This window comes from Carcharhinus amblyrhynchos, chromosome 1 (genome assembly GCF_965287045.1).
Source record: "Carcharhinus amblyrhynchos chromosome 1, sCarAmb.v2.hapA, whole genome shotgun sequence".
NCBI classification, from domain to species: domain Eukaryota; kingdom Metazoa; phylum Chordata; class Chondrichthyes; order Carcharhiniformes; family Carcharhinidae; genus Carcharhinus; species Carcharhinus amblyrhynchos.
Window position 1 is genome coordinate 8,013,018 of NC_137324.1, and position 17,623 is coordinate 8,030,640.

At 42.6% G+C, this 17,623-nt stretch overlaps 1 protein-coding gene across 2 annotated transcripts in view; it reads right to left on the reverse strand.

Moving 5' to 3' along the window:
* Positions 1-17,623, reverse strand: part of LOC145344932 (exocyst complex component 6B) — a 595,965-nt gene that overhangs the window by 284,924 nt on the left and 293,418 nt on the right. For both annotated transcript variants that reach the window (XM_080192414.1, XM_080192326.1), the window contains exon 8: positions 11,876-11,944. In XM_080192414.1, coding sequence (XP_080048540.1) covers positions 11,876-11,944 — 69 coding nt within the window. The remainder of the gene's footprint in view (positions 1-11,875; positions 11,945-17,623) is intronic.

Consider the following 17,623-nt stretch of genomic DNA (forward strand, 5'->3'; position numbering starts at 1 on the left):
CTATTGCCCCAATTATTGAGAGAAGTCCCGGGGTGAGGTTTCAGCCTGCAGCTTCATGGCTCAAAGCTGAGCGTGTTACCACTTAGCAAAGCAAAATACTGCAGATGCTATAAGTCAGAAATAAAGATTGCTGGAAATATTCAGTAGGTCCAGCAGAGTCTATGGAGAGAGAGAGGAACAAAATTACCATTCCAGGTCAATGAGCTTATGTCTTGGTTCTTGGTCAGAAAAGTTAACTTTGTTTCTCTCCCTCAGGGTGATGAGGGTCTGGAACCACTGCCCGAAAGAATGGCAGAGGCAGAAACCCTCATTATAAAAATACAATTGGATGTATACCAGAAATGCCATCCACGGCCATGGACCCAGAGCTAAGAGAAATTGCTAAACATTGTAAAATGGGAAGATGTTAGCATGGGACTTAGCAAGGCTGAAGGAAGCAAAACACACAAAGCTCATGAATATGTTTCCTTTTGCAGGGATGCAATAACCTAGTGGTATTATTGCTAGACTATAAATCTAAAAATGCAGTGAATGTTCCAGGAATCCAGGTTCGAATCCTGCCACAGCAGATGGTGGAATATGAATTAACTAAAAAGTAAAAATCTGGAATTAAGAATCTACTGAAGACCATGAAACCATTGTCGATTGTCAGAAAAACCCATCTGGTTCACTAATGTCCTTTAGGGAAGGAAATCTGACATCCTTACCTGGTCTGGTCTCGGGGCAATAAATGCTGACCAGCCAGCGATGCACATGTCCCACAAATGAAGAAAAAAAAACTGCACCCTTAAAATTCAAAATCAGGATGGAAGAGGAAGCCAGAAGAGAGTTTTTTTTTCATGGGATGTGGGCATCGCTGGCAAAGTCAACTAAGCCCAGGCTAATCGGGAGGAGTTGGTGGGGGGGGGGGGGGGGGCTTTCTCTCAGAACGAGAAAGTATGAGGAGTGAGCTGAGAGAGATTTTTAAGATTATGACAGGATTTAATGGGGTCATTAATAGAAAAGAGTCACCAATACATCTAATACAGGAAGGAGTCAGGAGAGAAAACTATGCCAAGAAAGTGAAACCAGCTACAACAAGGATTAGGTGAAACTAAGGGCATGGATATATTTAAAGAAAAGCCCTAAAAGATGAAAAAATGAGGGAGAAAAGGCCATTCTGATTGGGTTAGGTGAAGTGGGCTGGAGGGAGGCTCATGCAGAGCATTAAAACTATTGCAGATCTATGGTGTAAAATGACCTGATTCTGCATTGTAAAATATACGCAAATATGAGTCACAGAGTCTACTTGATTTCCTAAAACTGCAAATAATTAAAAATCTCAGATTTATTTCTTGTTATAATTAATAGCTGGTGTTCTGATTCTTGACCTAATCAGCCTTTAACTTAGAACTGATAAACTACTATTTCAACAATGTCTTTCCCATCTTCAGAATATTCATTTCCTCCTACAGCCCACTATTTCTTTTTCTTTTCAGTTATGCATTTAATTCTGTTCTGAATCTGCTTCCACCACACTTTCAGGTAGTCTTTTCCAGATCACAATAATTCACTGAGGACCAAAAGTTCTCATCATTCTGCTGGTTCTCTCACCAACAATCTTGAATCAAAGTCCCCAATGCCGATTCCCTTGCTACTGGAAATAGTTCCTCCCTAGCTATTTCATCAAAACCTTTTGAACGTCGCTCTTGTAAATCTCCCCTTCACTGTTCTCTGTTCTACAGTGATCAATCCCAGATTCTCCAGTCTAACCTGAGAAACAGTTCATCACAGGCCAGCAACTGAGGGGTTAACCCATAGGTTTCCATGCTCCATTGTCACTAATCTCTCAACAAGTTCATCAAAACATAAAACAAACAACCTTCATAACATAATGAAAGATCACTCAAGTCCGATGGCCGTATCACCTTCTGCTATCTCATGCACAATAAAAAGTGTTTGCAATTCACCCAACTCTATCCGGGCGTCAAACACAGGGCAAGCACAGCAATAAATGAAAACCAGGAGGTCAGGAAAAGGTGACACAAACACGTTTAATGCCACCTTGCCAAGGGAATGGTTAGAGGGCAGAGAAATGCATGCGCCACAGGATGGTTGATACAATATTGCCAATTTACGGCAACAGGCATTCCTCATGTCCCTATCAGGTAGGTGCACAAACTCCCTTTCATTACTTCACTCCCCAAAGCACACCCACCACAAACCCACTCCTAGCCGTGTGCAATTAGTATCTCAAGATTTTTTTTAATCGTTCAGTGGGCCAGCATTTATTGCCCATCCCTAACTGTCCTCCATTTCAGAGGACATTTGACAGTCAACCACGTAGCTGTGGGTCTGGAGTCACATGTAGGCCAGACTGGGTAAGAACAGCAGATTTCCTTCCCTAAAGAACATTAGCGAACCAGGTGGGTCTTTTCGACATTCAACAATGGTTTTGTGGTCATCAGTAGACTTTTAATTCCAGACTTATTATTACTGAATTCAAATTTCACCATATGCCGTGGCGGGATTCAAACCCGGGTCCCCAGAGCATTAGCTGAGTTTCTGAATTAATAGTCTAGCGATGATGCCACTTTGCCATTACCACCCCCTAAAGATTCTCTTCACTAATGATTCTTTGTTGTAAATCCTTACGGTTCATGTGAAGCACTGGATTGCCACAGTATGGAGTTAATTTAAGAATCACCTGACCCAATCACTTAGCGTTGTTCTATGTCCCTCTGACATGACAGCAATAAAAAATATATACGCAATGGTAGGGCAGAGAGTTGCCAAACAAGCAACAACTGAACCATGGCATTTTGAGAATTTAAGTCAATTACAAAGGGGGGGAACAAACAGAGAAAAGTTATAAAGTTTATTTATTAGTCACAAGTAGGCTTACATTAACACTGCAATGAAGCTACTGTGAAAATCCCCTAGTCGCCACACTACCGCGCCTGTTCAGGTACGCTGAGACAGCATTTAACATGGCCAATGCAACTAACCAGCACGTTTTTGGAGTGTGGGAGGAAACCGTTGCACCCAGAGGAAACCCACGTAGATAAATGGGAGAGCGTGCAAACTCTGCACAGACAGTGACCCAAGCCGGGAATCAAACCTAGGTCCCTGGTGCTGTAAGGCAACAGTGCTAATCACTACCAGAAGTGACCTAGATGTGAGTAGAAATGACCATGAAGGTGTGAGAATGCCATAAAGTCTCGACCGATTCACAAATGGACTTTAGAGGAGGCAATGTGTCATCCTTAACCATTTGCAACACTGTCCCAAACATGGTCAAGTGATTGCCTCCAAAAGAGTTGAGCAAACAACTCCACTGTATCCAGGGCAACTAAGGTTGGGCAATAAATTCCAGCCTTGTCAACAACAGACACATCCCAAAAATGAATTGAAAAACATTCCCGAATTTAAGGATATAATCTAGACTGTCATTGTCAGGAGTGGTGTTGCTGGAATGAGACATTATACGGAATCACATTTGCCAGCTCGGGTGGCTCAGATGAGCAGTATATTATAACCCCACAGTTAAGTGATAAAAGTTTTTTTCTGTTTTTATTCCAATTCAATCCAATCAAGTCCAATTCAGAGTCTCAACAAGTTGAGACATTCCTGATCCAAGCTGACAAGACAGGGCTCTCACCTCCTGTCTTGGGCTTGATCCAAGCTGATTAGAGTAGGTGTAGCTCCTCCTCCAAGGCTTGTTCTCATTTGCATCTTAGCCAAAAGACCGAAATGCCGCTTTTAAAAATTGCTTCAAATGAAGCTAAAATGTAACCTAATGACTTCAACCAAGCACAGCATGTCCATACTACACTTGATCTTAACCAAAAGGCCGAGAAGGATTGTGTTGAAGTGCTCAAACACAAGGGAACACAAGGTATGTAATGGGAATAAGAAGGAAAACCAGGCTGTTCTTTTCCAGCCAAATGGCAAGAGCTTTATGTAAGCTACCATTGGAGCAGAAACGATAAACAGGTCAGAGGCAAACAACACAATAGATGGGAACCGATAATAGGTTATGAAAAGTGGCACATAATTGAGAGTTTGGTCACACACATACAAACCACAGGAATGAAAAAAAGTGCAATAACAGCAAATAAATACTGACAGGAACCATACAAAGGAGATTAATCTTATACAAGGCTCGGTATCCCAATTTTTTTTTATGCTTAATCAGACAAGGAGATATTTATTCTACACTGTTGAAGAGGTTAAAATACATGGACAGTTTGCATTGGTGTGGCTTGATTTCCCTGGAAGACAGAAAATTAACAGGGTGATCTATTATTCAAAATACTTACAATAAGCAAAACAGTAATAGGGTAACTGAAGAGAAACGTTGCTTCTGCTGAGGGAGCCCAGAAGAAAAGGGCCATAACCATAAAATTTGAGCTAGACCATTCAAGGATGTCAGTAAGTACTGCTTCACACAAGCAGGGGAGGCGATGGCCTAGTGGTATTATTGCTAAAGTATTAATCCAGACTCTCAATTAATGTTCTGGGGACTTGGGTTGGAATCCCACCATGGCACATGATGAAATTTGAATTCAACAAAAACAAAGTCTGGAATTAAGAATTTACTGATGGCCATGAAGCCATTGTCACTTGTCAGAAAATCTCATCTGGTTTGCTAATGCCCTTTAGGGAAGGAAAGCTGCCATCCTTATCCAGTCCAGCTTACATGTGATTCCAGAGCCACAGCAATGTGGTTGACTTTCAACTGCCCTCTGAAATGGCCTAGCAAGCCACTCAGTTCAAGGGCAACTAATAATGGGCAGTAAATGCTGGCCAGCAAGCGACACAATGTCCCACAAATGAATAAAAAGGTTGGTGGAAACCTGAAAGTGTCTTTCACAAAAAGCCTTTGAGGCTGGGGACTCAATTGAAAATGTCAAAACTGGAATCAATAGTTTTTTTTATTAGGCAACGGCATTAAGCACATTAAGGTAACTAGATGGAGCGAAGATACAGATCAGTCTTGAGCTAATTAAACAGCGGTACAGGTCCTTGGGACTGAAAGGCCTCTGTGGCAATGAATGATGTTGAACTGGCTAGGGGTGAAACTAAGTGACATCTGGGAATGACAATAAACATAACACTTAGAATGTATAATCAATGTAAAGCAGCAGAGAGTAAACTAGTGTTAGCTTGGCTTGATAGTAGCTTAGTGTCAGAAAGGTTGTGAATTTAAGTCCTAGTCCAAATGAACACTAAATCTGGACAGGCACTCCAGTCCACTCTTGACAGAGTGCCACACTATCTTTCAGAAATTATACTAAATTAAGTCAACCTGTTCAAGTGCATGCAAAAGAATCCATGACATTATATGGAAGAACTTAGGGAGAACTCTCCTGGTGTCCAGGCCAACATTCTTCCCTTAACTAAAACATGTAAAATAGATTAACCCATCACTTACCTAATTTTAAAGGACCTTGCATGCCACAGCCGTAACAGTTATTTCAGAAATAATGCAGTCAACTGTAAAGCATCTTGATTATATGAAAGGCACTTCATAAGTCTAAATTCTGGCTTTTTAAAGAAAAACAGGTATACAGCAAAAGCATACAACTCTCAATGCTAAAGCTGCAGTCGCTTACTTCCTCTCTAGCTTAGCTGAAACCGTGATTTATGCTTCCATTAACTCAAGATCAGACTATCAGGTGCCTTCTGCTCCTCCTTCCTGAGCAGCTCCCTGTCTTCCAACCACTGCCTACGCATCTCCCACCCACCCCCACCCCGTGACAGAGACTATAGGTCGCCCACTGGACTCCTCAGCTACCTCAGGACTTATTTTTTAGAAGCAAGTCAGCCTCAATCCCAAGGAGCTGCCCAAGTAAAAAGAAAGAAGTGCTGCTGCCAGTTCTCATCAACTAACCATCCAAACTTTACCCTGATGGCATGGACTCTGAACTTCTTGAAGAGTCAGAGTGCAGGTAGTGATACTCCAGCCACAATCCCGCAATCCCCCTTCGACACATGGCAGGGAATAGCCGATCAAATTTTTCAATAAGGCAAAAGAAGGGAAAGGCTAAATCAATTAGATATTCTGATATAAAACTCCAAGAATCCACATTTCAAGTTAAAATTGAGAAATGTAAAAAAGACTGACACCAGATCTCATGACCACTGGATGTCTCAAAGCATTTTACAGCCAACGAAGTTTTGAAATGTAGCTAAAGTAGGAAACATGGCAGAAAATTTGCAAGCTTCAACAAGCAGCAATATGTTAATAACCAGATAATCTACTGGGCAGGACACCAAGGATAACTCCCCAACTCCTCTTCAAAATAGTGCCAGGGGATTTTTTACACCCACCTAGTTGGGATCTAGGTTTAACATCACACCCGAAAGACACACAGAAACCAACAGCTATCGTGGATTTGTTAAACACGAAGGGCTTACAAGGGAAATTGGAGGTAGTGTCAGATCGAGGAAGGGGCATTCAAATTGGCCAGAAAAAGCAGCAGAACTGAGGATTGGGAGCAGATCATACATGATGATGCCAGTGAATTACGAGGAGAGACTGGGACTATTTACACTGGAACACAGAAGGTTAAATGGAGATTAATTGTGGATTCCATAATTATGAAATCTGCACAAAGTCAATTTCCTGAGGATTGGAGATCAGCAAATGAGGAGGGTCATCAGATTAACATAATCATTCGCAGGGAGACAAGAAGTTAAGAAATGTTTCTTTACACAAAGGGTTGTTGGGAGTTTGGGATCCTTTGAGAAGGAATCCAGGGCGAGAAAAGCAAAGGGAAAGAGCAACGTTTGAACTAAATGGCTCTGTGCAATAGCTGAACCCCCAAAGAAGTAAGCCGATTGCCCATAAACTAGATGTTATTCACGATAACTCTAGGTCTCCAGCAAAGCATTTAAGGTTTATTGGAACAGCAAACAATGAGCAACAATTATGGAACCAACTGGGCAAATTGAGGTATAATCCTTTGCCCTGCAGCAAATCCTAGAACTATCACATCATCAACCTTATCCCCTCTCAATAATTGTCAATTTCAGATACTTATACATCCAGCAACCTTTGAACTTTCACTCGATAACGAGTTAGAAACTGACAGCGTGGGAACGAAATAATCACAGCTATCTGTTTGGATATCACATTTCAAAGTCCAAACTATCCTGTTAAGTGGCTGCATTCTCATTCTGGCAGCAGCTGATTAACTAGATTATTTGGAAGCAGGCCAATGCATGAGTGATCTAATACTCACCTCAGCAGGGAAAACAACTTGCTGCTCTTGCAAGATTATTTGCAAAATTTATACACAAGCAAGGACACGGCCACAAAGAATTCAGGCTAAGCTTCTTCACCCATAGCGCTGAGAATGTTAAACTCTTTACCACATGGAACGGCTGAGAATAACATTCACGCAAGGGAAAACTAGATGAACAAAAGTGAGAAGGGAATGGAAGGTTATGTTTATAGGGTGGGATGAAGCTTCCCTGCTTCTCTCTCCTCCTTTAAGACACTCCTTAGAATCTTCCACTTTGATTAAGCCTGTGGTCACCTGTCCTAATATCCCCTGAAGTGGCCTGGTGTCAAATATTGTTTGGACATTTTCTGCAGTTAAAAGTGTTAAATAAATGCAAGCATTGTTGGAAAGTGGGAGGGAGTTCTTGCGAAGAGTGGGCAGAAAGGGCCCCTTCTGTGCTTTAAATTCTATGTAACATCTACACTTTGTGAGAACGTAGATTTGATCCCTAGCCTGTGAGGAATTAGCAGATCATAGTGGGGCCCGCAGGCAATGTTTCACCTAACCCAGGGGCGAGGCAAAGAGTCGCCAGCGCTTGTTGAATCGTAACCGAAACCAGGTTTGCCATTCTCTACAGCGGCAGGATTTGGTGGTTAGTGAGGAAGCGGAAGTTGGCAGGAGAGAAAGAATTCAGACATTCTCCAGTGCCAACCACCTCCCCAGTGTTCAGAGCCACAGAAAAACGGAGGCTCAAATACTGGAAATTACTGCAAAAAAAGAATTATTAAACTCTGATGGAACACAAATAGTTTGCACATGATGAGAATGGAAATGAAAAATGCTGCGGCTACGACTGAGGCTTTGACACTTAAGGGAAACATTTTCTTAACATCAATCATGATGCGCTCAAATGACAGATTAGGGATTCTCTCTTATTTTTGGCTAATCCAGTGGAATTTGGGTTCAAAGTACTGGCAAGGCAGTTCAATGGAATTGTGATTATTTGTTTATGGGTAAAAGTCCTGCCCTGGAGCACATGACAAACACCATATTTGAGAACTTAACCAACAAAATCATCTTATGATCATCAGTGAGAGAGCACAGCACAGGAAATGGCCAACCAGCCTATTTTGCCCTTGCAACATAACCACAGACTCTTCCCAACCTCTTTCGTCTTCTGAAGGAGAGCAATAACTACAGTTAAAGGTTCCCTCCTGGAGCTCAGTCTCGGGATGAAAATGCAGCCAGTTGCACAGCTTTACAGAACGGAAGCCACTGGCTTAATAAGTAAGTATTCCGTACTGAGCAAAGCTGATTTAGCCAATGCTGCAAACAAACTGTCCCAGTCTTCCTGGATAAAGTAGGGTAAAAGAAACACATCAGGACACATCCAATTAATCTCCGGGACACCGCTGCGAAAAACTCCAGGTAAAATACCATAGCCTCGATTGAGCAAATTAGATAAGGGAAACAAGTGCCCTGGTGTGAGGTTACTCAGTTTGGGTGCAAAGAAGTTTTTGAAAAGTGGGAAACCTGCACATGTTGATATTCAGGGAGACTTGAATGTGCTCGTACAGAGAGCACAGAAAGTTAGCATGCAGGAACAGCAAGAAATTAGGAAGGCAAATGGCATGTCAGCCTTTATTGCAAGGGATTGGAGTAGAGAAAGATTAAGAAATTTGGCTACATTGTGCAGGACTTTGTTAACAAAACATCTATGTGTGCAGTTTTGGGCTCTATATTTAAGAAAGGACATACTTGCATTGGAGACGGTACAGCAAAGGTTCACTAAATTGGTGCCTGGGATGAATTCTACGAAGACAGGCTGAGTAAATTGATCCTACCTTCTCTGGTGCTTAGAAGAATGAGGCAATATCATTGAAACATATAAGATTCTAAAGACCTGATAGAGTAGAAGCTGAGACTTGTTTCCACTGTCGGGGAATTTAAAACATGGGGACACAGTCACAAGATAAGGGGAAGATATGTAGGACAGAGATGAGGAGAAATGATTGAATCTTTGGAATTCTCTACCCCAAGAGGGCTGTAGCTGCTCCACCACTGAGTATATTTTACTAAGTATTTAAGTACTATTGAGTATATTTAAGGCAGAGAAGACAGATTTTGTGGTCTCTCAGGAAGTTAAGGGAGCATGTGGGAAAGTGGAGTTGAAGTCAGAGATCAGCCATTAATGGCTGTATGCTCCACTCCTGTTCCTATTCCTTGTGTTCCAAACAGTGACAACACTTTAAAGGTATATCATGGCCCATGAATTACTTTGGAACCACATCAATGCAAGTTGAAAAAAGGAAGAATGTTTATGGGGTCATAAACTGAGCTGGAACTGCACCCCAGCATCTTCAGATGTCTAGAAAGAATGAAGAAAAATAAGGAAAACGCAATAAAAAAAAAGAAACATAGAGAAAGAACACTGTGAACCTATTAGTACATAGATTAACTGGTGTGATTCTGCACACAAATTAATGAAACAGATCTCAACTTTTATTGTACTGGGGGACCATTGGTGAAATGATCTCATAAGGGTGAGGGTAAGTGAGTAGGTGAGGGATAGATGAGAGAAAACTAAATTGCCAGTTACGACAGTTACCGAACCGAATTCTAGTAATAGCATCTTCAGAAGAGCAGGAAAACTGCAACATAAACAAAACTTAGTAAATAAATCATGCTCAAAAAGTCGCCATAGAGATCTGCAGTGTTTAAGACTTAATGTGCGATTATTTCACCATCTAATTGTTATCCTGTTTTTGTGAGAGTTGTTAAGATACTAGGTCTTTGCACACACTACTTTCAGCTATTTACGCAAACTGCGGAGTCAGGAAATTACTTCTAACTGAGGAAACTCTTCAGATTTCTATGGAGGGTACAAATGAGCGTTTTTTTTTACAGCCGTACCAGGAACAATAGATAAATTAAAAGGTTTGAAGCTTACTTGCCGCTGCCCCGCCACTGACCCCGTGGGCTAACGTTTTGCCAGTCTTGACCTTCCTGAGAGAGTTCAGGGCTTCCTGTGGCAGTGGCACCAGTTCCCAGATAGCTCAGTCTCTCCCAACTTCCAGCTGCTGATGGTGGGAATTACAGATACCTACACCCACAGTCACCAAGACCCTGACCATGGACTGACCTCGACGCACAAACCGCAGCACAAAGCTGAACTTTTACCCTGCAGATAAGCAGGAGGGAAGCACAAGGAACTAGTGCTGCACGCCTAAGCTTGCAGTATCTTTCCTTCCCATCTCAGCTGTGCTTTGAGTATTCGATAGAGGCAGCGTTATGAGTTATAAATGACCTGAAGTAAAATTTCTGTCTTTAAGATCGTACTGTGAGAATTGGAAATAAATGAAAAGGAAAGTGACATATTTTATACTCCTCACTTACAGGGGCAGCTGCCTGAATGTCACAATTTGACTCTCGGGAGGCAAGGGATTGAACAGCAGTCACAATGGCAAGCAGCAATGGCCAAATACCTTTCCAAGTTGTGGTGATATCCTCCTGGCACCAAGGGTTAAAAATACTTTTGCAAGGTAGCAAGCTGGCACTTCTATGATGTTGCAGGTTGTGTAATACCAATCTTCCACTATATACTGCAGTATGTCATGGAAATCAGAAATGAGTTGGAGGTTCACAGGTTAAATCAAAGTCACACAGGTTAATATTTAGTTCCTGTCATAGGGTGCCAACCTGAATCATGAATGTGTCTTTTCCTTTCCTGATACTGAAGGATCTTTCAAGCACTTGCTCATATTTCGGGTTTCTGAAGCTCAAAGCCCTTTTGATTTCTTTTAAATCCATTGCAAAGCAAGAGTACCTGAATCATTTCTGTAAAACCTTCCAATTGTATATTGGTTTCTGGTGTAACAGCACTAGTGAACCCAAATCCCCCGATATAACTTTGGGTCATTTCTTCTCTCCTGTGATGCACAGCTTGCACTCATAGGGTCACAAGTTCTGGAATGCCATCTTACCATAGAATATCATAGAATCCTACTGTGCAGAAGGAGGCCATTCGGTCCATCGAGTCTGCACTGAACACAATCCCACCCAGGCCCTATCCCCATAACCCCATGCACTTTACCCTGGCTAGTCCTCCTGACACTAAGCAGCAATTTAGCACAGCCAATTCACCTAACCCGCACATCTTTAGACCGTGGGGGGAAGCCGGAGCACCTGGAGGAAACCCACGCAGATACGGGGAGAACGTGCAAACTCCACACAGACAGTGGCCCAAGCTGGGAATCGAACACGGATCTTGGCGCTGTGAGGGAGCAGTGCTAACCATTGTGCCACCGTGCTTATCAGAAGCCGGTTACCTACACAGAGTACCTGAAGCTCGAATTAGCAGCACAATTCTCAGCACAGTTGGTCCGCACGTGTGTTCTTTCCCGCCGGTGTGAAAATACTTATCGCCAAGTGTGTGTCACAATCATATAAAAACCCACTGCCACCAAACAGGCAAGAGGTTCAAGTCATGATTCCCAAGTATCTGAGCAAAAACTCATTGCTCCAACATGCTGACAGGCGAGCAAATCTCTGCAGATCTGGATCAAAGACGTTCATTCTTCCTGCACCTCCCGTCAATTTTCATCATATTCAGCACCATCCCCCACCCCAATCGGAATAGCATGATTTGGAGCCAAGTGACTTACCAGCGCAGTATATATGTGCAGACATCTGTACACGGGGGAAAAGTCAACCAGATCTTGAGCACTTAGTACCTGTCAAACACATGAAAAAACATACACACACAAAAAGAAAAAGAGAGGAGGTGAAACTTAGTGCATGGTCCACATCCATATCAATCAATAACACTGTCAATCAAGGTAACACTTCCATAAAAACATCAAAAGCTCCCAAGCAGATATCTATTATAAAAGACAGGTGTGCTGCAGCTGTTGGAAATGATCAGGACAATGCCAGACCTGTATGTTTTGGGTTTGGCCTGTTTCCTCAACACATGCAACCAGGCCTCCTTTACTGGGATTAGAGCTTTTATTAAGTTGTGTCACTGGCCTTAAAGGAATCCTGTGGGATAATGGTCCCACAATGAATAAAGTGCTGTGAAATGTTACTGCTTACCATTAAATTACTCACAGGTTTTTAACATTTAAACTTTTTGAGAGCTAATGGCACATCAAGATGAGGGATATCACTGTTCTATTTCAGGCAGCCAGTAACATCAAACACTGACAGGTACAGCACGGGGTTAGATACAGAATAAATCTTCCTCCATACGTCTCCATCAAACACTCCCAGGACAGGTACAGCAGGGGTTAGATACAGAGTAAAGCTCCCTCTACACTGTCCCCATCAAACACTCCCAGGACAGGTACAGCACGGAGTTAGATACAGAGTAAAGCTCCCTCTACACTGTCTCATCAAACACTCACAGGACAGGTACAGCACGGGGTTAGATACAGAGTAATAGGATAGAGGTGGAGAGACTCTTCCCGCTCAAAAAAGACAGTAGGACTAGGGGGCACAGCCTCAAGATAAAGGGGAGGCGGTTTAGAACGGAGTTGAGGAGGAACTTCTTCACTTAAAGGGTGATGAATCTCTGGAATTCTCTGCCCGTTGAAGTGGTGGAGGCTACCTCGCTAAATATTTTTAAGAAGCAGGTTGATGGGTTCTTGATAAGAGAGCGGATTAAGGGTTATGGGGAGAGGGCGGGAAAGTGTATCTGAGCCACGACAGATCAGCCATGATCTTATTGAATGGCGGGGCAGGCTCGAAGGGCTAGATGGCCTACTCCTGCTCCTATTTCTTATGTTCTTATGTTCTTATGTACACTGTCCCCATCAAACACTCCGAGGACAGGTACAGCACGGGGTTAGATACAGAATAAATCTCCCTCTATACGTCTCTATCAAACACTCCCAGGACAGGTACAGCACGGGGTTAGATACAGAGTAAAGCTCCCTCTACACTGTCCCCATCAAACACTTCCAGGACAGGTACAGCACGGGGTTAGATACAGAGTAAAGCCCCCTCTACACTGTCCCCATCAAACACTCCCAGGGCAGGTACAGCATGGGTTAGATACAGAATGAAGCTCCATCTATTGAAATTTACAAGATTTAAATTCAGCTATCCTTTTAGCCTGCACTTCCAGCATTTTCTGTTCATATTTCAGATTTCCAGCATCTGCGGTATTTTGCTATTTGTTCACGGATATTGGTTGGCCAAGGGTATCAAGTCTTATGAAACAAATACAGTAAAGTGAAGCTGAGATACAGATTTGCAATGATCATGTCTAATTTTGTCAACCTTCCTAAAACTCCTACTTGGCCCCCCCATCACCTTGCCAGATTACGTCTCAGTGGTGCGAATCACCCAACATTTCTCCTGAATGGGAGACTGGTCCTGGGTGCGCCGCCAGTATAATTGTGATAAAGGTATGTGACATTGTTAGCTCGTGTCTGCATTCAAAACCCTTCCCATACCCCACTTTCATTGCTGCATTCCTGGTAAGAAGTCTGACAACACCAGGTTTAAGTTCAACCAAGTCCAACCTGGTGTTGTCAGACTTCTTACTGTGTTTACCCCAGTCCAACACCAGCATCTATCTCCACAGCATTCCTGGTGCTCAGAGCCCATTGCTGATGTTGCCAGTTGCAAACCAAGTCATCAGGAAATTCAGGCCTATCGTGTGTAAGAATTTCAACTATTTTTTGAAACTGGTAAACACTTATTATTCAGAACGTAAATTTGTGGCAACGGGCCTTTTCTTCAGCACCAGGAGACAGTGGCATTGTGGTTATGTTGCTGGACTCGTAAGCTAGAGGCCCAGTCAATGCTCTGGAGACATGGGTGAAAATCCCACCATGGCAGCTAGAGGAATTTGAATTTGAGGCCAGAAGACCTTTCCATGGTCTGCCCCTCTGATTGCTGTGGCTGGCGGGATGGTAAAATTCCGGCCATTGTGTCTAATTTTGAGTCAATTTTAAGCATTGCGTCATAGAGGTTTACAGCATGGAAACAGGCCCTTTGGTCCAACTTGTCCATGCTGCCTTTTTTTAAAATCCATAAACTAATCCCTCTGTACCCATTTTACCCATGTAACTGTCTAAATGCTTTTTAAAAGACAAAACTGTACCTCTGGCAACTTGTTCCAGAAGCTCACTGCCCTCTGTGTGAAAAAATTGCCCCTCTGTGCCCTTTTGTATCTCTCCCCTCTCACCTTAAACCTATGCCCTCTAGTTTTAGACTCCACTACCTTTGGGAAAAGATATTGACTATTCAGCTGATCTATGCCCCTCATTATTTTATAGGCCTCTATAAGATCACCCCTCAGCCTCCTGTGCGCCAGAGAAAAAAGTCTCAATTATCCACCCTCTGCTCAAACTCAAACCATCAAGTTCCCGTAGTAAATTTTTTCTGCAATCTTTCTAGTTTAATAATATCCTTTCTATAATAAGGTGATCAGAACTGCACACTGTATTCCAAATGTGGCCTTACCAATGTCTTGTACAACTTCAACAAGACGTCCCAACTCCTGTATTCAATGTTCTGACCAATGAAACTAAGCATGCCGAATGCCTTCTTCACCATTCCAACCACTTGTGACTCCATTTTCAAGGAGCATAAATCTGCCCCCTGGATCTCTTTGTTCTTTAACTTTCCCCAACGCCCTACCATTAACTGAATTAGTCCTGCCCTGGTTCAATCTACCAAAATGCATCACCTCGCATTTATCTAAATTAAACTCCATCTGCCATTCGTCAGCCCACTGACCCAATTGATCAAGATCCTGTTGCAATCCAAGATAACCTTCTGCACTGTTCACTCTACCACCAATCTTGGTGTCATCTGCAAACTTACTAACCATGTCTCTTAAATTCTCACCCAAATCATTAATATAAATGACAAATAACAGTGGACCCAGCACTGATCTCTGAGCCACACCACTGATCACAGATCTCCAGTTTGACAATCAACCCTCTACAACCACCCTCTGGCCTGTCATCAAGCCAATTTTGTATCCACTTAGCTACCTCACCCTGGATCTCATGAGATTTAAGCTTATGCAACAACGTGCCATGTGGTACCTTGTCAAAGGCCTTGCTAAAGTCCATGTAGACAACATCTACTGCGCTGCCCTTATCTACCTTCTTGGTTACCCCTTCAAAAAACTCTATCAAATTTGTGAGACATGATTTTCCACTCACAAAGCCATGCTGTCTCTAATCAGTCCTTGCATCTCTAAATTCTGTAGATCCTGTCTCTCCAACAACTTACCCACCACAGATGTGAGGCTCACCAGTTTCCAGCAGTGCTTTTTAAACAAAGGCACAACATTTACCACCCTCCAATCTTCAGGCACCTCACCCGTGACTATTGATGATTCAAATATCTCTGCTCGGGGACCCGCAATTTCTTCCCTAGCCTTCTACAATGTCCTGGGATATCCTTCATCAGGTCCCGGGGATTTATCTACATCGATGCACTTTAAGACTTCAAGCACCTCTTTCTCTGTAATATGTAAGCTTCTCAAGACATCACTATTTATTTCCCCAAGTTCCCTAACATCCATGCTTTTCTCAACAGTAAATACTGATGAGAAATATTCATTTAGGTTCTCACATATCTCTTATGGATCCGCACACAGATGACCTTGTTGATCCTTACGAGGTCCTACTCTCTCCCTTGTTACTCTTTTGGCCTTTATGTGTTTGTGGAAGCTCTTTGGATTCTCCTTTGCTTTATCTGCCAAAACAATCTCGTGTCACTTTTTTGCCCTCCTGATTTCTCTCTTAACTCTACTCCTACACCTTCTATACTTTTCAAGATGTTCACTTGATTCCAGCTGCCAATGCATGTCATGCGCCTCCTTCTTCTTCTTGACTAGGGCCTCAATATCCCGAGTCATCCAGGATTCCCTCCTTCTATCAATTTTGCCCTTCACTCTAAGAGGAATGTGTTTACCCTGAACCTTGTTAACATACTTTTGAAAGCCTGCCACTTACCAGATGTCCCTTTGCCTTCCCACAGACTCCCACAATTAACTTTTGAAAGTTACTGCCTGATACCATCAAAATTGGCCTTGCCCCAATTTAGAATTTTAACTTCTGGGCCAGGTCTATCATTCTCCATAGCTTTCTTAAAACCAACAGAATTCTGGTCACTGGTCCCAAAGTGATCCCACGCTAACACTTATCTCACCTGCCCTTCCTTACTTCCCAAGAGGAGGTCAAGATTTTCCCCCTCTCTGGTAGGCCCATCCACATACTGGGATGCTCCCCTACTACTTTGCGCTCTCGGTTCTGCTCACTGTAAGAATCTATAGCAAAGAAACTGGTTACGGAACATGTCTCCTGGCAGAGTTACTCTGACTAGACAGAGTACAAAAAAAAGCTACAGTACTTTGCAATCCATTGATATTGATTCATTTGCTGTCTCTGGAATGAAGCAGAAATATGGGAACAGGAGAAGGCCCCTCAAGCCTGTTCCGCTGTTCAGTTAGATCATGACTGATCTGTATCTCAACTCCATCCTCCTGGCTTAGTTTTGTAGCCCTTCATATCCAAAAATCTATCAATCTCAGTTTGGACATTTTTTCCTATTTGGGGGGGGAAACAGTTCTAGATTTCCACCAACATTATATGTCAATGTTATGTTTTTAAAAAAGGCTCCTTCCTCACACATTTTCAACATTTAGTTTGTAACATGTAATTGAGAACCAGCCATTTACAACAAAATAGTTCTCTGTATCTATGCAAAGTTGCTGATATGTAAGGGTAGCTTGCCACAGATTTTCATGCACTCCAATCTTGACACACATAACAAGCGTATTCAGGACATAATTCCAAAACGCTTGATCCATGTTGTGCTTCGAATTTAATAAAACAATTTTTGTGCGCTATAATATAATTATCTTACATTATCTTAAGGATGCTGGAGACCTCAGTAATAAACTAGCTTGTGACTCACACAAGGGACTCAACCTTGCCAAGGGAAAGCTACTGGCAGAAAAGTATTACATGATCGACCTCCAGGAATCCATAAAGCCAAGTTTGGCAACATTAATGAAGTGCTTTGGGACATTATTTTTTCACCTTAAAGGTGCCATATCCCTGCACAAGCAGAGATATAGAATGAAGCACAAAAATGATTGAATAGACTGGGCCTGTACTTGTTAGAGTTTAGAAGGCTGAGGGGGGATCTTATTGAGACATATGGATTTTCAGAAGGCGTTTGATAAGGTACCTCACAAGAGGTTACTGCAGAAGGTCAGAGGACATGGAGTTGGGGGTAGGGTGTTAGCGTGGATAGAGGATTGGTTGTCAAATAGGAGGCAGAGAGTGGGGGTCAATGGGTGCTATTCGGATTGGCGGATGGTGACTAGTGGGGTGCCCCAGGGGTCGGTGCTGGGGCCTCAGCTATTTACCATTTATATA